We start from the raw sequence: 19,758 nt of genomic DNA, 5'->3' as shown, positions 1-19,758 counted from the left end.
TTCAGTTTGGGATAATAAAGTCGTTTATTTCCTCAAGCAGCTTGCAAAATATCTCATCCTTTCACTGCTGTTTCTGTCTGTGTGCTGGGAACAGACAGGACAAACAGGACATGTCGGCCTTGTGATAAAAGATTATGACTGGAAGATGAGTTGAATTCAGTCTGAAGGGGTGTGCAGTTATAAGAAAATTCGTTACAAACTGCTGATGCACATAGGTGGATCGACAATAATGACATGAGGAGAGTTGTGGCACAACTGGTCTTCCACAGCCCTTGAAGCACAGCTACTCCCTCTCTTGGCCAGCTCTCTGAAGACAAGGGTTTTTGAAACAATGCTGTGAAGTCACAAACTTCAAGATACTTCAACGAGGAAACAAGCAGAAGAGCCCTAATTTTCTGACATCAACAGCCTGCAGCAGGATCAGCGTGTCTTTCACTTTTTACCTTTGTCTAATCTGTTCATTCTTTAAAGCATGGGGGTGAAGCAGGTTAGATGCGATTGCTTGGCGTTCATTATAAAGGTGGGTGTGGCATAGACCACATTACTACCCAGCGGACGGAACATGTGACGCTACGCTGTCTTACTACTACCAGCGTCGTTTGAATCCACGGTTAAAGCTCACTGCAGCTGCGAGACCCTCCAGCTCCACAGGTAAGCACCCAACCTAACTGCTTCAGCATACTGCGGTATTAGACACCACGGAGAAACTTTGTTATCCAGAAAGTAGCGGCTCCGCGTTTGTTTAATGTTCCTGCTCACGTTCCTCCTAAAGTTTAATTAGTTCATTAGTTAAAACGGACTTTTTTTTTAGTCAACTCTGAGACAAGTCACAGCAACAAATCCTCTGATATTTTGTGCAATATGTGGACCTTTGTTTTGCGTCGTGTCCAGGACGGCAGGAAGCTGCTTTAACAGACTGACATGCAGCGCCACCCGATGGTGACAGTGTAATTGCAGCTGCATTTCCTCCCATCTTTCTTTCAGCTTTATTTCAAGGAGTTTTACAAAACTTCTGAATTTAGAATAATTTCGAGTTTTATACACAGTCACCCTCTCAATTTTTAGAGGCTCAAAAGTAACCGTACTAACTCAAATAAGGATTGTTTTTAATACTTGGATGAAACTCTTGTGTTTGATGTTTTTAACCCATGGGCATCATCAGGTGCTTTACTGCAGCCACCTTCAGTTACTTGGTTGAGATCAGTTGACTTGTGTGGAGTTATGTTATATTATATGTGATAGTATTAGCTTGCTGGGTTATATAGAGTAATAATATTATCTAGCTGCATTGTAGTATGTATTATCTTAGGGTCAGGCCTTTGTGCAAAGACAGCCTTCTGTGTGAAGCTGTAGGAGAAAAATAGTCAGAGAGAGAAAACAGCATTTACAGGAAATGGTGCAGAAAAAGCATCACTAACAGCTGTCTAACACATCTGGATAAGTATAGAGTGGAAAGCAGAACTAGGTAGCGAAGCTTAAGGTGCCTAAAGAGTTCATTTAAAAGCCACCTGCATAGGTAAGAAATGAGGGCACGTGCAGGGAAGCAGAAGTTGGGGAGGATAACCACGCAAGGAGGTGTTTTTATTGAAACTGCGCATGAATAATTTGGACAACAACACAGAGTACTAAGCATACAGGAAAAGCAGGTGTGAAAGGAGGAAATCTGGTAAGAAATACTATATCTGTAACAGACTGAGGGCGCACCCATCGGCTCTGCAGGAGGTTTCGCGCTGTGCGCATCTCCCAGGTACATGGTGAATAAAGAATTGTTGGATTGAAGCGTTCTGTCTCGAGTTGTTTCTTTTACCAGGTCAGAATCCAAAAATCAGGGAGGGACAATCGGTCCGACACTTGCCTTAGCTGTGTTAGCTGTTTCTTTGTTTTGAAAAGCTCAGGTTGCTTTTGCAGCGTGCTTGGGGTCATTATTTATTAGGACTGTGAAGCGTGGTCCACATTTAGCAGCATCTGAGCAGAAAGTGTAGCCCGTGAGCTGTTTCTCCTGTGAGCATCTGAAAAGTGTGGACTAGAGTTTGGCTACCGTCAAACTGAAAACGAGCTGAATTTCTTTTCAGTGAAAGAGTCAAAACTTGTTTAAACTTTCATGCTTTAATTTCAGTTGTGAATAACATGTAGGTTTATAACATTGCATTTTTATTTATATTTTACTAATAAAAAAACTCGTTTATTTACAGCATCCAGAGTTTGTTTTTTTAAATTGGGTTTGTAATTTGTTCCCATTCCCTTAGTTGAATCTATAAAAATGCCAACGATAACACACCGCGATTGACAAAAATTGTATTTTTGTACCAACAAGGAGATTCCCAAAGAGCGATTAGCCAACACACACAGTATGAGAATCCCCCTCCCTACCAGGAGACATCTCCCGTGTCTCTACCATAACTCTGCATGAGGTGAACAAACCAGCATTGCTTTGAAACTTAAGCTCCATCTTGGGTTTTCAGGTGGTGTTTTTCTACAGTTGCAGCATGCAGCCAGGTAAGTCATGCCTTCTACTAACTGTATGTAAGCTTGCTGCATATAGCCCATTCTCTTTCTGTAATTCCTCCATTTGTAGGTGTTTTAAGAAGAAGCCAGCTGCTGGATTCTCTGAAGGCGTACCTGAGCAACAAGGAGAGACTACAACCCATAATAGGTGTGCCGCAGCAAATCCCACTTTTAGTGTGTAAACGGTTCTTTATTCAGTGTGTGCTGAAGTAATATGTGTTTTTAATGTGCACTTAGGCTTGGGCTGCATTACAGAATGTGTGAAGGCTGGTGCGTGGAGCACAGAAGCGCTGTACGTGTGTGGGGCGTGCGTGTGTCGCCTCAGTAAGGCTGACATGCGTAACCACATACTGGGAAGTCTCCACAGATTCAACTACATTGTAAGTAGTACTGGAGAAGGATTGGTGACAGCAGATCATGTGCTGCGTTGGATTTTACTAACAGATTATGGTTTGTTTGTTTTTAAAAGAAAACCTGGCACCCTCACTTGGTATCAAAATGGCAGGAGAGCTCCGACCTGTCCAAGCTGGCGTGGCCGCTGATGGAGATGGCCAAGAAGCTTGAGGAAAAAGAGGGACCGGGAGACATCCAGGTCTGTTGCTTTTATTGTGCGTGCTTTCTTGTAGTCATAAACTGCAAATTATTGTGGATGCTCATATGTTTTTGCACCTTCATACGAAGTTGTTAGAGGTTGAAGATGGTGTATACCAGAGGATGGAAACATCCAGTGAAAATGACGGTCAGTGAATGTTTGACTGTTCTTTCCCCATCTCACTGTCTTCTCTTGATTACTCTCACTTTTTATGTTTTTAGCAATTTTTCTGCATGCACGTGATTATTTTTCCCTTCATAAGTATCTTTTCATCTCTCTGATACTGCAGCAGTAACTCTCATAGGTTCCTTAAGAGATGCACAGGGTGAAACTGAGAGTTATCCAGAGACTACAGCTTTGCACTATCCCACTGAATCCCAGAGGACTGTAGTGTTTGCACAGAACCAGCCCACACGGTCCAAGAAATCCTTCAAGGCTGACACAAACTCAGGCAAGATCTCAGCGCACACTAACAAGCCAGCACCGCAGCTGATGCATGCAAACTTTGATCCTTCTGTTAAGTCAGAGGTCTACTTAGTCAACCCGTTCACATCCCAGTTGGATTCTCCCGAACCCTTTGTGTTTTCAGAGCACACCAGCAGCTTTCCTGATGACTACACTGGAACCAAGACTCTCATAGGTGAGAACACACAAAGAATGGCACCAAAAGAGTTTAAAAAAAACAAAAAATAATAATAAAAAAAGGCCTTGAAGTTGCACGGTTGTGGCGGACTGCAAACTCTTTCATGTGCCTCTCCAGTAAAGTTTCTCATCTCACAGTCCAACTCCAGTCTCGAACCACAGCTGGTGATCGTAATTCCCATGAAATGGAAATGTTCTTTATTTTTTTGTTTCTCATGTTTTCAACAGGTCTCGACTGTGTGGTCGAGTATAGAAGTGAAGATGGCTGCTCTTACTGTTTCTTATGCCACTGCTGCCGCATCAAATCCAACAAGAAGGACATCACTGAACACCTGACCAGCCCCTCACACCTCATCAACTACTTGGTCTGTTTGTTCTGGATCAGTTACCAGAATAGATTATAGCAAAGGTTCTTTAGTATTATGCATGCAAAAAGCGAGGTAAGTATAGTTTAAAGTTAGTGAATATAATTTTTTATAGATGGAAACTCATCCTGAGGAGGTGACTGCGGAGCTTAAAGACAAACCTCACCTTCTTCAGTCTTTGGCAAAGAAAGTGGAGCGAGAAACGGGGCGAGGAGAGTTGAAGGTATCCCTTTTTCTTTGCAGCACAGAATTTCCTGCTGGGATTCTGCCACATGTGACGTGACTCTCAGTGTCTTTTCCCCCAAACAGTCTTGGTTTCACCTGTACTCGTCTGTCCTTTAGTTTATAAACCTCTCATGTTCTCAGGTAGTGCATGTTCCAGAAAACCTTTGTGCGCTACTCACTGGCAAAAGTTACCACTGGTGTAAGTATGGGTTATTTTTCTTTTGCTTGGCCATAAACCATTCACTTCATTTTCTACATCTCTGCTCTTGTAAGTATAACATTTACCTGCCTCCTTTTTTTTTTTTTTGACAGCAGGTCTGTGATAGATCAAACCACTGCAAAAAACAGGCTTTTTTTTTTCCTGACGTGTCATTATTGAAACATTCAGTTAAAAAGCAGGACAAAATAGACATATCGTAGAGTTGTTCTACAGGCACAGACACAGGTACCCACTCAGTGATTTGTTGAAAGTGTTATACTCTAAATACAGTTGTGGTCAGAAATCTTTTTTAAGGAGAAAAAAAAAAAAGAGAGAAGAAGGTTACATCCAGTCATCCTGGGCATGAATATCATGGCATTTCTGGGCTTTTAATGATTTCTTTGAACTGTTCTTTTTCCAGGGTGAAGTGATTGATTCTTTGAGTTCATTTAAATCTGTTTGTTTCCTGGCACAGAACCAGCTTTAAGTGTAGTCCACAAATTTACAAATTAGTTGAGGTCGGGACTTCGGGAAGGCCATTCCAGCAGCTTAATATTAGCCTGCTTTATCCATCCCCAAAACCAATTTTTATTAACTTTTTGAACCATTATATTATTGGCACATCTGTGTTCAATTTGAACCATCTAGCTGTTCATTTGAGGTGAAGTTGAAATATGTGCTACCACCACAATACTTGAAAGTTGGTGCCATGCTCTCAGGTTTGAAAACCTCACCTTCATAGCTGCAAACAGCTCAATCTTTCTGACCATAAAACGCTTTGGTTTTATGTTCAGCTTGACGGTGTCAATTTTTGGAGCACAGGTTTCTTTCTTGCAGTATAAACCTGTGGACCGTGAATGTGTTCCTGGGTCATTCCTGAACATCCCAACCAATTTAAAAATGTCAAAAGACATTGTGGAACCTTTACCACCACTTATTTAAAAATGTAAGCGAGTGTATGTATATTTATACAACTGTATACTTATGTGTACAGTTATGCTATAACTGGATTTTTACAGAGAAGTGTAACTTTTATGCCGTCTGAATTTTGCCTGGATCACGTTTTGTCAGTGCATCTTTGGCACTCACCATGCAGAGTGTGTCCTTTGTTCAGTGCAGTTTCCCACTTGTCAGGGATGTCGGCTCTCTAGATTTTCTTGTATTCATTAATGCCCACTTGAATTTTTTTTTTTTTTTTTTTTTTTTTTTTTTTTTCCCCCCCACCCAGTGTTCCTTGCATTTCTTTATTTTATTTTATTTTTGTATGCCACTGTATTGTTTTGGATATTTTCCAGGCATAAAGATGCTGCAATCTGGATGGAAAGGTGCTGACATTAAAAAAAAGGAAGTGGATGCCAAAGGTTTGTATCTTTGCAAGCTAGAGTTCACACTTTCTCAGCAAACTGCTTTTAACTTATTCCTTTTCTTTATGTCTAAGGGCTGAGCATGAACCAGACATCCGCTGAAGGCATGTCAGAGAAATGCACTTTAATGAAGTCAAAGAGGAAGAAAAGAGTAAAAGCAAAGAGAGAGACTGTTTTTAATGTCAGCCTGCCTATTACCAAAGGTTTATTACTGATGAAGAGGATGTCTTTCAGCAGCAAAAGCCTCCCTCCATCAGCTACATCCCCTCCCTTTAATTTAGATCTCACGTCCTCCCCGGGGTCAGAGATTGTGGAGTTAGACTGTGATGGTTTGTCATCTGAACTAAACCATGCAGAAACCTCTCCACTACAGCACAGCCCCTGTGATGGAGGTCCAGAGACTGGTGGGTACACGCCAGAAGGAAACTTTACAATCCCCCATTTTCAAAACAGAGATGGTTATGTCAGTGACGGCGTGCACATCAGTCAGTCTGAAGACATAACAGGGAGAAACGACTATGTTTACTGGGAAAGAAGGGAGAACAGGCATCATGACGACCAAGAAAAGTCAGCCGAGATATCTTCTAAAAAGTGGGAAAATGAAGAGATGCATAATGAAGCAGTGTTTCCTGCTGTGCCATCTTCCTCTAACTCTTCCTACGGACATAGGGAGTGTTGGACCGAGGAGGGGTATAAGCCAGCTGCAGAGGATAAGAATGGAACAAGAGAGCAGGGTTTGAGAGAAGAGGCACGCATAGACGCTGGTCCACATTATTACCAACAACACTTTCAGAATCCGCACATGCCGTGCGATAATGCAAGTCTTCAGACGGGCAGTGTAAGTGGGTATTACGATGTATGGGGTCATCTGGGTCCTTATATAAATAGTGCTGGTGTGAACATGCTAACTCAATCAGTAGATCCCTGTGTGTACAGCGGCAGCATTGCACACTACACAGCGCTCACCAATGACTGTGCCCAGGCAGCTCCACACAATTATGGGATACCGACTACATCTTATGAAGCCAGTCAAGGACAGCGTGGGTGGATGTCTTACCCCAGCTACAACACTGGCTCTCTGGCAAACCCTGGCCAGCACTTTCTCCCTCCGGTCTGCAGTAGTGTTACGGACTGGAGTCTAACACACTCTTATGCCTTCAGCCAACCTTCTAAACCTCAGTGTGCTGCGTCCCAAACTGATCTGTATTTCAGCTGAATCAAATCACATTTGGATGGTCCAGCGGGGGATTTACTTGCAATGTGACATTTTTTTTTTTATATTCTTTATTTTTTTATTATAGTTCTGCTGATTTCTGTAATGAATGTGAGCCTGCTGATGGAGGTGCAGTAATATAAGCAGTGTCGGGGTTTTTTTTTTTTTTGGTTTTTTTGTCTGCTGGGACTTTTAGGTTTAAACTTTGTGGAGACTGAAAGTCAAAGAGCACCAATGAGGTGAAACAGCACTCCTTATCCACTAATCCAGTCGTTATAAGAGAAGTAGAAGAATTGAAGATACTGGGCATTTAAATAGAACTCACTCGTGTATTTCCAAGTTCACATTCAGTGAAGGCTGAGAAACGTGCCCGTAAACACTAAACAGCTGCCTGTGTGTATATTTTTATTCTTTTATTGTGTTTGTTATGAAGTTGTTCAAACTGGCTATTTGTTTTCTGTTTTTGACCGTTACAGCAGTGTTTTTTGTTTTTTTTTGTTTTTTTTTTAAATCTACATTTATGCCTTTTTAACTCCAGAAAACAAGACAAATGTGTGAAACATCACATTAGGTTTAAGTGGATTCACTGTATTTTTTTAGGAGAAATATTGAGATATGTTTGACTGCTTTTATGAAATTAAAAAACAGTTTTTTTAAAACAGTTCTGACCCGTGTGGCTGAATTTTTTTTTTTTTTTTTGCACCAGTAGAGTTTGAACTTTAACCAATTATGTGACCAAATATCGTTTTCCTTGCAGGTTCAAACAAGAGTTTGTTATTTTTCCTTTCAAGCAGTCACGGTAGGTTATGTAATGTCCTGTGGCGTAATACTCACAAGCTTGCTCAAATTCAGCGAGGAAACACAAACTTTGTCCACTCAGCGATTAATGCAGATCACTGTAAAAAGCCAGTCTTACTGTAAATATTAAAACACGTTAATGGTTCTGTGTTTGCTTTGGAGTAAGTTTGACTCTGTAGCAGAGGCGGAGCCAGACATTTGAAACACCCGGGGCTTAGCCCTAAAGGGTAGTATGCATGTGGGATTTTTTTTTTTTTTTTTTTTGGGGGGGCTTAGAAATGACTGAAAGATTAATTGGCTCTGTTTTGAGTTTTGTTCAAAAAAGAATGACTTCATATAGGGAAAAATATATATCACACATGCAGGACACCTTAAACTAGTTTTTTAATTAAGCAGCAAGGCAGAACGAAGTCGGGGCTGTATCAAGACACGAGGACTAAACCCCAATTCAACCAGACGCAGAACTGATCCAGAATTAAAACAGGACTGCAACAGTTCAAAATCAGCACTACTTAGGATTTAACCAAGACAGAACCAGAATCAGAACTAGATGATAGTAGCACTAAAAATCATCATAGACCTGCACTACACTTATTTTTTTAAATCTACCAAAGTCCACTATTTAGATTGAGAAAGGTTTATATAATTATTTAGCCTTGTTGTGCAAACAAGCCTGCATAACTTAATAAATATAGAATTTGAAAAATAACAAACCTAAAAAGAAACACTAGGTACGAGATACACGAGGACCTGTGATACGGTGATACTTTTGGTAAACAACCATTTGACTAACATGTGTGTCTCACCTGCTCTTGTTCCATCTCTGTTCTGTCCTCATTCTCCATCTCCCTCTCTGTTCCTCTCTCTCTCTCTTTGTGCTGACAATCATCAAATAGACAGTTGAAACCAGATATTTACAAACTCTTCAGATCAAAACACAAACACTTTTTTAATTGTAACATCAAATCAGACTAAATGTTTATTTTTTTTAGATTGATAAATATAAAAAACATATTTGTTAACTTTAAGACTAAAGAGAGAAACTATCTGTATTTCTTAATTGCAAATGGCACCAAATTGTATTCAAACTTGAGCCACACTTATGGAGCTCCACAGTTCTTTTCCTGGTGTTTTGGTTGATATCTCTTGATTTTCCCATGTCACAGAAACAGGCTCTGTGTTTTGCCTTATATGCATCCACAGCTGTGCCACCAATTTACTCACATGGACTCTACTAACCTATCAGAAGCTTCTGCAGCTCAGAATGGAATCGTCTGGAGTTTTCTTATTAATTAACAAACTTAGTGTATATGTACTCCTAAATTTGATGAAAGTGATAAAAAATAGAAGCTCTGTCTCTCTTTATTCTGACATTTAACTAATTCAAAATATATTTCAATATTTATCTAAAACAAACAGTTTACTCTAAATTGTTGTTGTACAGTAAAAATGTTTTATGTTTTCTCCCTAAAGTGTAAATATCTGGTTACAAATGTGAATATCCTGCTGTGTACTGAAATCCCTCTTGTTTTGAATAGAAATATACTGAACAACATACAAAGCATAATATATAAAATAACATTTACCTGAGTTTTCTCTTTGAAAGAACACTCTAATGTCCATTGTCAGAGGATTTTTACTTTTACTTTTATATAATAATCAGCTAAGAGTGTTTATATTTCTGTTTGTACTCAACTTGTACTCAACCAGCTGCACTTTTTAATTGCTGGCTCTTTGCTCTACAACGGAAACTGTTTGCCTTCATATTATCTGTCAAGCTACAGGAAATCGCCACCCAAGAAACGACCTTGTATGGGAACACAAAGCAGAGAACTGCTGCAGGGGGTGTGAGTCTCTCTTGAGCTCTCACCCGTGCACGTTAAAACTGCTCTAAGTGTCTGAGTGTCATTTCTTCACCTGAGTGTTTGATAACTGTTTACTTCTGACATCCATTCTTATATTTCAGTACATAACTGAAACCGATTTAGTCGGGGAGGGTAAGAACTGAAAATATGAAATAAACACACGTAAGCTAAGACTCTCTAAAAAAAAATAGCATTTGTTCGGCTTTTCATTTCGCCATTTGTTGATTCACTTGAAGAGCAAGTAACGTAATATTGGTCAAGTGATCAGTTTGATATCAATCTTTCGTGATGCACCGTCATATTTACATTATTTGTACAGTACGAATGATTTTCTTTGGTACCTGGTCAAACTTAAGCTCTCCTTAGTATGGCTGGCTCTGTTTCTCCAACAGCGCACTGACAGGTAGCAGCTGCCCCGCCCCCTCGCTCAGTCGCTTAGTGCCTGAGCTCGGATCATACCAATATCAGGGGGGATTCACGCACAGTCGTAAATTCCCACAGTGTGCACTATGTGCTTCGAATATTATGTGTACTTTTTGTTTTATACAGTTGTCAGCCAGGCATCTAACTATGAAAAAATTACACTCCAAAAGACCCCGGGCTTCTGACAAAACAACCCGGGCTTAAGCCCAGTAAGCCACCCCCACGCTCCGCCCCTGCTCTGTAGTACGCCCATTATTCAATACCTTGCAGAACCATGTTTATCAGCAATAACGTAGTGGCTTTCTGTGCAAGCTCATCTTTTCAGTTCTGAGGTCTTGTGGTGCAACTTTGCAAACCTAAGCTGTGCTGCCGTGTTCTTTTCTCCTGGCGACCATTTCAAACAAGCCACATTTGTTCAGTCTTTTTGAAATTGTATCTTTTCTTTGCAGCAACACTGGACACAAATCTTTTGGGGCTCTTTACTGCTGGATTGATTGTGGCATTGTGTTAACACAGATCAGTTGCCTACCAGTAAATTGCCAAAACCTCTGCTTATATAGAGGTGCTCACACTTGCTGATGATCAGTTAATCAAGTGCATTTGATTAGCAGCACCTGGCTCCTATGGAAACAGCATGTACTAAATCTGTGAGCTATCTATGAATGTGAATCACACTTCCAGTAAATCCAGGTAGTGCTAGATAGTAACTAATTTCTATATGCACAGAATATTTATTATGAACAGTGAATACATCAAAAAATACATTATATTAATGTTTATGCAGATGCATGTAAAGTTTGGGCAATAGATTGGAACAGGAACAACACAATATCATGTACTCAACTTTAAAATATCTGCATATGATTGATTGTACAACAGAGGTGGTCACGAAGAAAATAAACACAGGTTGATATCACTGCAGTGGCCTCCTAAGAAATGTAGGAGGAATAAGAGGCAGAAGTAAAAGTTGAGAGGAGGAGGACATCATGAATCTTAGACTGTATAAATATATGCAATACTCGTCAGTCTGGATAGTAAAGAAATTTGTGGAATTACATGTTTCTGATGTCCAATATATTAACAATAGAGATTGATATTTAAATTAGCATTTCAGAAAAATGAATTACTATCTAATGGTAGATGAATATTGCAGATTTTTTGTATTTAACTTCAGATTTTAAGCATATTAACGTTGGTTAGCGTAATAACCAATGCGACCCGCACTCCAGTCCGGAAGGTGGCGCTAAGGTAACCAAAAGTTTTATCCCCAGCTGCCATTAAGATAAGGAGGAAGAAGCAGTCCCAAACACAGGCAACCGAGCAGTCACAGAGAGGACGGAGATAGCTAGTCAGTATTACCAGCCATCCTTTTGTGTAGCAGAGTCAGGTTGCGACATTTAGTTTGGATGGCTGAAACTCCTGCAAAGACCCTGTGACCGGCTAGCGTGCTGTAGTCCACACATTTGGGAGAAACCTTACAGCAGCCTCTCCCAGCGTCTAGCCTCGCACTCCCTCCCCTAATCTCGCCGAGATGTCAGCTTTCTCCGAGGCGGCTTTAGAGAAGAAACTGTCCGAGCTTAGCAACTCTCAGCAAAGTGTACAGACACTGTCGCTGTGGCTCATCCACCACAGAAAACACTCGAAGACCATTGTCAACGTTTGGTTCAACGAACTGAAAAAAGGTAAGGCTGGTGAGAGCCGAGGAGTTCCTCCAAACAAACACAGCGAGCATGCTTCAGAGAGTGAGTAACATGTAGCTGCAGGCTAGCTCTGGCTAAAACTGCCAGACCAAACTGCTGTTAAAGTTAAAACACAGAGTCCCTGTTAGCACGGTGGCTGCTAAAGGCTGGCAACTTTCGGTCACTAGCCAAAGGTTTTCACTGCTTTGTCTAAGTAGCATTGTCGAAAAGTGACGACAACGTGTGTTCCCTTAAATGTGTTTGTGTTAGAAAATCTCCATAATCTCCCATCTTTGCTTATAGTAAGTCTCGATCAGTTAAAGCTGCACTAAATTGAACTTTATAACACCTGAGGGAATAGCTTTAAATTAAACCCACATCAACAGTTACAATGAGCTTTACTATAAAGCATAAAGGAAGCCACTTATGCTCATTTCTTTTCTCTGCTACAGTAGCTTTGCGTGATTAACTCATCAAAATAATCCTATACTAACCCTTGATAAATCACCGCAATTCATACACAGTATAGCTTTGCTTTAAGCCAGCTTTCTTCTGATAGGCTACTCCGCACAAACAAAAGGTTTGACTAGCACGTGGGTGGAGATTGTGCTCACAGCCAGAGCCGTTTGCTTGAGATGACCACATACAAGACGCACTCACTCTCCTCTAATCATCAATGCACCACCTAATAAAAGTGAAATGCCCTAAATAATAATATTTTTAAAAAATGCATAGTTGCAATGGTGCATATATTATATAAGGAGAAGCATAAGTAAATGTGTCGATGTTAAACGAACCACATGACATTGTTTTAATTAAACATATGTAACAGTTTTAAGAGTAAGTGCATATTTATTCTTTAATTGCATTGCTTTTTTTGGCTCATTTAGCTGTGTCAATCATTTCACTGGAGAAAGACTATTGAACATTGTTGTGTGATAAAATATAAGCAATGACTGGTGGATCTAACTTTTTTCTGATTTTCATAGTATCTGATGACTGTCAATGATTTTTTTTTTTTTTTTTTTTTTTATAAGAAAATGTTCACAAAGTTTATTAAGTAGACGGTACATAATGGAGTTGTTGAATTTATTCAGTGAGTTGGGTTGTAGGGACATCAGGCATTACTGTAATTGTAGCTAATAATGGTGCATTTTTCCTTGGGGTGCTAGTCAACAACCTAATGATACCTCTTGTGGGTGAGGTATTTTGGGTGGTGACTGAGACCAGTGTTAATGGCAAGTGGGGATAGAAATGGCTCTCCACGGAGCTTTACACTCACCTCAGTGTCTACTGTGTCTCGTCCAACAACAACAAAGGCTTGTGCATCAGTTAGTTTATCATAAAAACAACAAACCGAGAGGGGGGGGTGTAAGTATCCTTCACTGGAACTCAATCGGGCACTCGGCTTCTCCAGAACAAAGTCAGGCAAGAGCCAGTGCTCTATTGTTAAAAATAGTAAGAAGAATCAGCTTTTGTTTTTGATCTCTTTGATGCCTTCAAAATCCTGGGGCATACAAATCTGAACATGCATTTTTGTCAGATTGCTTCTTCATATCGTGCACTAAACTTGTGAAATAATATCCACAGATTAAATCTTTTTTTTTTTTAATTATTCTTTCTGCAGGGCCACCTTGTTCTGCATCATGCAGCTGATGTGACTGCACAGTTCGCCTGTGCATCTGGTGCATTGCTCATATTAAATTAGCAAAGGTCATAGCCTTGCTTATAGTGAAGCATAACGAGTATCTTGAATTTTTTAAACGTGGCTTTGCATATTAAAGATAAGATGACCTTTATTAGTCCCACATGTGGGAAATTTGTTTTGTTACAGCAGAAAGTGGACAGTGCAAAGTTATATAGCAAAAATTAGAGAACACTGGAATAGAATAAGAATAAGATGCTGTACACAACTGTATAGAATAAAATACTATATACAATAATAAAAAACTGTTGAAGATTTAAATCGGCTCTATTTCATTTTTTGTATGTCATGACTTTTGTTTTTTGTTTTTAGTTCTTTAGTGGTTAAAATGCGCTTGCCCATTAATAGGCATTGTTGTGTTGTACCTTTTTGTAAATCATAATCAGATAGTATGTGTGTTTCTTTGTTTTTTTCAAACATGTGCAGCTCAGGTATCGCGCAAGCTGACCTTCCTGTATTTGGCCAATGACGTCATCCAAAACAGCAAGAGGAAAGGACCAGAGTTCACCCAGGACTTTGCTCCAGTCATCGTTGATGCATTCAAACATGTGTACAGGTCAGTTTTTATTGGACAAAGGCATGGATGGTTGTCCTGATGTCAACTTTCTCATTTTGTCATCATTTTGGATTTTAAATGTATGAAATTTAAGTAACATTTTAGAACTGGTTGAGGGTGGCAGCCATAAGTAGGCTTGATGAGAAGACGTGTATAAACACACACATACTGTATGTTCTAGGGATGCACACACTGATGTATTATGAGCTGATTACAATGTTTAAAATGACATTTTGGCCATCAGCTGTCCATCTTTGAACTTATTTCCATTAAAGAAAATGTGACAGAAGTGGCCAGTTGGCCTGTGGCGGTAAATGAGGTGCATCCCTAATATTTTCCCATTTAAAGAATTTCTATCCAAGAACTGATTTTTTTTTTTTTTTTTTTAATTCAATTTTGTCCAGTCCTGACTTCAGGTTTGCAAAGCTGTTTAAAGCGTGTGTTCTTTCTTTCTTTCTTTCTTTTCTTTCCTGTGTGTTCCCGTGCAGAGATGGTGAGGAGGGCTGTAAGAAACAGCTGGGTCGGGTTTTATCCATCTGGCAGGAGAGAGCCGTGTATGAGAATAACCTGCTCGATCAGCTCTCGCAAGTCCTGTGTAAGTTCAACGAGCCAAAACCTGTACCAGCTTGTCAGTAGTGCTTACCATTAAATTATAGCAAGTGTGCTGTGTGCCTAGAGGTTTAAACTTGATAAGCATAGTTATATTATTTACTTGCACTATTTTGCAAATGTTTGCTTTATTTCTAAACATGCAGCTAATCAGGCTTGTGGCTTTAAAGTGGCTAAAGATGTAGTATAATACATAAAACGCACACCTTCAAACTGGACTTTTGACTTGTTATGTTTTGCTTTTCTTGCTTTTTATAAATCTTAGATGGAGAAAAGAAGACAAAGAAGAGGTCATATGAGGAGATCCAGCCAGATGATGAAGGCTTTGCCTCCCAGAGCTCTCCAACCGAGCCCCCACAGGTGCTGTCCTTGTTATACAGAGCAGTTATAAATACAGAGTGCTAATCATATAACACTTTGATCCACACACATGCTAGTTAATGATTTACAGCTGTCTGTGTTTTCATGTTTGCCTTTGTGTCTCCTCCTGAGTGTAAATACCTTCTTCTGCTCCCCCCTCACCTCTTGCCTTTATCATGCTCGCTATACCTCAGACGGCAGAGTTAATCCGAGCTCTGCAGGAGCTGGAGAACGCTGCTTCTGGCGACTCAGTGCTGCGTCAGCGCATCTCCTCCCTTCCTGCTGAGGTGCAGGACACGTCACTGCTTCACAGGATCACAGGTAAGGAAGCTCTGCGCACTTTATACCAAACTTTAGACAGAACATGTGTTGTTTAGACTGAGAAAATGTTGTTGAACCACTCTGATATACTGCACATTACAGAAAACACTTAACATCTAGATTCCTGTGAAAAATTAAGTATACTCTTAGTGCTTCCACAGGAATTAACTGATCATTAGCAAGCGTGAGGACCTCTATAAAAGGAAAGGAGGAAAAACATCAACAATGATCTTAGAACAGTTGTTCTAAGCAAATGTTCCTGGCCAGCAATCTGGGAATTAAGGCCATTTCCTGTTTGAAGTTGTCATGCCCTTTTTCTGCTGGGAGACAATCTAGCAGTTCTCACTATTTTATTATCAGGCAGTTAAAGATTTGGCTTGCTTAGTTAGCTGTGCACTCTAACTGTCCACCAACTAAAGCCTGTCTAAAATCGGATCATGCAAGAGGATGATGATTTCAAACACTGCAGCAAATTTTAAAACGGAGAGGCTGAATAAGATTCAAGGTGTTGCAGTCCAGTCCAGACATGAACCTGACTGAACTGCTGCGGTGGGACCCTCAGAGAGCTGTGTATAAACAATTGCCTCAAGTCTTAATGAACTAAAACAACAACGTAAAGACGATTGGGCCAATCTGTACCTGTGCATGTGCAATGACAATAAAGTTGAATTCTAGTCTATTCTATTCTATACCTCCAGACAAAATGAGAGACTGATAAAGTCTTAAAAGAAATGATTACTTTACTCTTTTCCCATTGAAAGCCTCTTAGGAGTAAGCTTTGAGGCTCTTTTCTGAACTGAGTGGTTTGGTTTCTTTCATACTTCAGACCAACTTGCACAACAAAATGACCGGGTGTGCATCAGAAGTAGTGATTGTGGACTCTGTCCGTTGGAATAACCTGAAAACTATTCTAATGTTAATCAAAACCGCATCTTTGTTGATATAAACTTTTGAATCATGGGGTGTATTTAGTTTTGTCACGACTGTATTTCAGAGGAAATAAGGTGTGCACAAACAAGGGAGAGTCGAGACAAAAACATGGGATATGCAGTCGCCTGGACGTCCTTGTTGGGCCAAACAAACACTCACTTCTGCAGCTGACGTTCTTTCGCTCTGAAGGATACCTGCAGGCTTATTTATGGGAGAGAGGGGATGGCTCTGAAAGATATTGACCTTATGACAAAGAGAGATCATTTACATGAATGTGTAGCACACAGCACTCACTACAGATTTGATTACATGACACATGATTGTTTGTGTGTTTGAGTCTCCCTCGTATCTGTCTGACAATGCCCTTGCCTTTACCTCAGCAGAAAGAAATTGAAGGTTTGATTTGGCACTGATTATACAGATGCTGTTTACATTGTTCCAGGATTGATGCATAACTGAGTGACGTGCATTTAGGCTTTGTTCTCTGCTCTCTCTGTGCTTTCTGTGCTTTAGATAAAGAATCAGGAGAGCGACTTTCCCGGCTGGTGGAGGAGGCCTGCATGCTGCTAGCAGACTACAGCGGCCGCTTGGCGGCAGAGATTGACGACAGGAGGCAGCTCACGCGTACACTAACGGTCTTCCTGCAGAGCCAGAAGGACGGCCTGGCCCAGAATGAGCAGAAACTTGAAGTGCGTGAATAAGTTTTTCTCTGTTATATGTCTGTGTGCGTCCTGTCTGCCTCACCTCTCCTTGGTGTTCATCTTTTTGTGCTGTGTGGACAAATTACGTTTGAGCACAAATTTCTATAAGTATTTTTACAAGTTTCTCAGCATGCTGCACGCTTTCTGTCATGCTTTTTTTTTTAAATTTTTTTTTTTTTTATAAAGCTACCCTGCATGTTTTTAGTGTTAGCCCTGCTGATGTGCAAACTGAGGGGAAGCCTCTCGATTAGATACAGACTTAATGTCTAAGTTATCTTTTCCCTCGTCACTGGCTTTCTCTTTGAGCCTTTTTCTTTCTGCTCACTTCACTCAGTGTGTCCTGCCTATGAGGTAAGTAGTAATCAAAATGAACCCGTTAGAGCTTTAAAAATGTAACCACTGAGTTTTCTTGTTTGCTCAAAGCTGTGCTTTTCACGTTGACGGTAATTGTTCAGATCTTATCTACAGGGCACCACAAGGATCCCACGTCTCATCTTTGTATCGTCACTCAGTCAATACCTTTTGTTTAAAAAAAAGAAAAGAAAAAGTCTGAAAATAAAAAGTGAAAATGATTTTGTGAGTCCTTTTTTTGTGCTCGAACACCTACAGTTTACCCTCTTATTCAGGTTTGAAGGTGGTTTATGAAACGTACTTTTGGTTGTGGAGTTGACAGTAAATGGCAGTTATATACTTTAGGATTTTCTGATTAGTGGGAGATGTAGATCAGATATTTATCATAATCATTGTCATGATTAATAAACATAAATTAATGAGATTCAAATTTGATTAAAATCTTGTTCATTTATCTTTCTTGGTACTTTTGCTTTATGCTTTCTGAAGAGATTTATGTCATTTGCAACACGATGGGACACAAAGAGAACATAGTTTGTTTTTTTTTCTTTTCCTCTCCCCTTCCCTCATTTGGACATTTCTGTTATCTATGCTGGAAAAGTACTGATGACCTACACACACTGCATGCATTGGCTGGCAGATATAGTCACTGAACACATTTGAGAAACATGGCACAGAAAGTAAAATGTGACAAGATTAAGGTGGGAAAAAACATCAAATACATGGATCAGGTGAAATCATTTTGTCCACATGCAGTCCTGTTTTCAGTACCTTACACTGTACTTTGCATGCAGTTTGTGTGGCCAGTCTTTTATTAGGGGGAAAAAAAAAGCTGTTGCAAAGGTAAATGTTTTTTGGTGCCCTTTAGTGTGGCTCATTACAGTGGAGGTTGATCTAAGTCGAGCAAAGTCATTCATAAACATGGAGAGAAAGAGCGTGGCATTTTTGCTGAATGATTTGGGTGTTTGGATAAAACTAAAACACCCTGACACACTGTTTAGTGGTGGCCAATAATTAAAATACATGAAACATGTTTATTGGAAATCCTTGAATTTAAATCTGAACTTTAACTGGAGCTTTAAGCTGCTCTTGGTCTGTAATCCATGAAGCGCACATTCAACACTTCAGTTTCTTATATTACATTATAATTTAAAATTACAATATGTGTGTGTATTTATCTCATGTAATACTGCTACTGAGACTAGGGGGAAAAAAACCCAACACCATAAATCGGTGTGATTCAGACTGCAGGATCTTTGGCGTCTGATGGCTGTCTGTCATTGTGGACTTTTTCAGGAATACAAACGCAAACTGGCGAGGGTCACCCAGGTTCGAAAGGAGCTGCGATCACGTCTGAACAATCTCCCAGAAGGACACTACAACTCTTCGAACTGACTTCACCTCCCGTGCTACTGACGCATCTGATCAGACGCCTGTTTAATATTTGATCTGTGACCTTGCCATAGTCCTCTGTTCCTGACTTTGGGGTGTATCTTTGTCTCTGTGCAGTAATCTGTGGTTCTCATTCTGTCTACAGCCAATTATTTATCCACGTGGGTTTATGAACATAAACATCTTATTATCATTTAGAAGATTTAAAATCATCCCGACACAGGCCTGTTGTGCTTTGGCCCCAGCTGCCTAACTTTCCAGCTTTCCAGTTGTATGGATGAATCTGGTGTGATATTTTTTTATTTATACTGATTAAGATAATGCATCAGAGTACATTGCTCTAGTGTGATCATTCATTTTAATTTGCTGTATTCTGCTGGCATTACGTTCCCTTTAACTGTCTTAAGTTAAGGGTTATAGATCCTTGTTTGTAATAATAGCCTCAAATGTCTGAAACTGAGTAGGAAGCCATGTTCCTTAAAGCAAACCCAAGTGTGTATTTATGATTTACTGTTTGTGAAAGGGGAATGTAAATCATTGGTCAGTGTACATATTGTAGTTTGCATGTAAATATGGAGTTGTGCCTGCTCCTTGTCATAAGTGCTTTTGGTTTTTAATTGTGTCAACATGGTGAAGAAAATGTTGCTCATTCAAATTAATGAGCTATGTCAGATATCCACAGTACGGAAAGGGTGAGATAATGGGTTTTGTTGTCTTGTTTACTGTATCGCTCCATAGTTTTATCTTGGAAGTCTCCTGAATGCTGTGCAGATGCCTCACACAGCTTGAGAAGTGCCCCGGTTTCCAAAGTCAGACTTAAAAGGAAAAGGAAAAAAACAAGCTGTTTTTGTAAATATGAAGCAAATGCTTAGAACCAAATAAACAAAGTGCACAAATGTTTTATCGTCTTATCTGCAGTATGTGCTATTGAGTGCAATTAAATATGTGAACACCAGGGGGAGT

General features: G+C 39.9%; 2 protein-coding genes across 2 annotated transcripts; both read left to right on the top strand.

Moving 5' to 3' along the window:
- The first annotated feature begins 2,286 nt into the window (after positions 1-2,286).
- Positions 2,287-7,150, top strand: LOC146609791 (uncharacterized). Its single transcript, XM_085346305.1, has 11 exons — positions 2,287-2,496; positions 2,576-2,653; positions 2,743-2,885; positions 2,975-3,097; positions 3,187-3,244; positions 3,387-3,737; positions 3,968-4,104; positions 4,220-4,327; positions 4,471-4,528; positions 5,824-5,889; positions 5,967-7,150. Exons 1-11 carry the CDS (start codon positions 2,487-2,489, stop codon positions 7,106-7,108), a joined length of 2,274 nt encoding a protein of 757 aa, XP_085202431.1. The 5' UTR covers positions 2,287-2,486; the 3' UTR covers positions 7,109-7,150.
- Positions 7,151-11,499: 4,349 nt separating this feature from the next.
- LOC146609790 (regulation of nuclear pre-mRNA domain-containing protein 1A-like) lies at positions 11,500-19,682 on the top strand. Its single transcript, XM_085346132.1, has 7 exons — positions 11,500-11,873; positions 14,002-14,131; positions 14,620-14,726; positions 15,006-15,100; positions 15,295-15,421; positions 16,865-17,040; positions 18,700-19,682. The coding sequence occupies exons 1-7, from the start codon at positions 11,723-11,725 to the stop codon at positions 18,796-18,798; spliced, it is 885 nt and encodes a 294-aa protein (XP_085202258.1). The 5' UTR covers positions 11,500-11,722; the 3' UTR covers positions 18,799-19,682.
- The last annotated feature ends 76 nt before the right edge of the window (positions 19,683-19,758 follow it).

The sequence above is a fragment of the Diplotaxodon limnothrissa genome, linkage group LG22 (genome assembly GCF_057381915.1).
Source record: "Diplotaxodon limnothrissa isolate DT_005_m linkage group LG22, D_limnothrissa_male_GT1.1, whole genome shotgun sequence".
Lineage (NCBI taxonomy): Eukaryota > Metazoa > Chordata > Actinopteri > Cichliformes > Cichlidae > Diplotaxodon > Diplotaxodon limnothrissa.
Note: the sequence above shows the minus strand (reverse complement) of the source record. Positions and strands in the feature narration are given on the sequence as shown.

What these genes read in the sequence shown, in the direction of transcription:
- LOC146609791 (XM_085346305.1), top strand. An exon ending in AGGGACCGGGAGACATCCAG is followed by an intron (nt 3,098 to 3,186) that starts GTCTGTTGCTTT and finishes CTTCATACGAAG; the next exon opens with TTGTTAGAGGTTGAAGATGG. An exon ending in CGGGGCGAGGAGAGTTGAAG is followed by an intron (nt 4,328 to 4,470) that starts GTATCCCTTTTT and finishes TCATGTTCTCAG; the next exon opens with GTAGTGCATGTTCCAGAAAA.
- LOC146609790 (XM_085346132.1), top strand. Translation starts at nt 11,723, where the DNA reads ATGTCAGCTTTCTCCGAGGCGGCTTTAGAGAAGAAACTGTCCGAGCTT. An exon ending in ACTGCTTCACAGGATCACAG is followed by an intron (nt 15,422 to 16,864) that starts GTAAGGAAGCTC and finishes TCTGTGCTTTAG; the next exon opens with ATAAAGAATCAGGAGAGCGA. An exon ending in AGAATGAGCAGAAACTTGAA is followed by an intron (nt 17,041 to 18,699) that starts GTGCGTGAATAA and finishes GGACTTTTTCAG; the next exon opens with GAATACAAACGCAAACTGGC.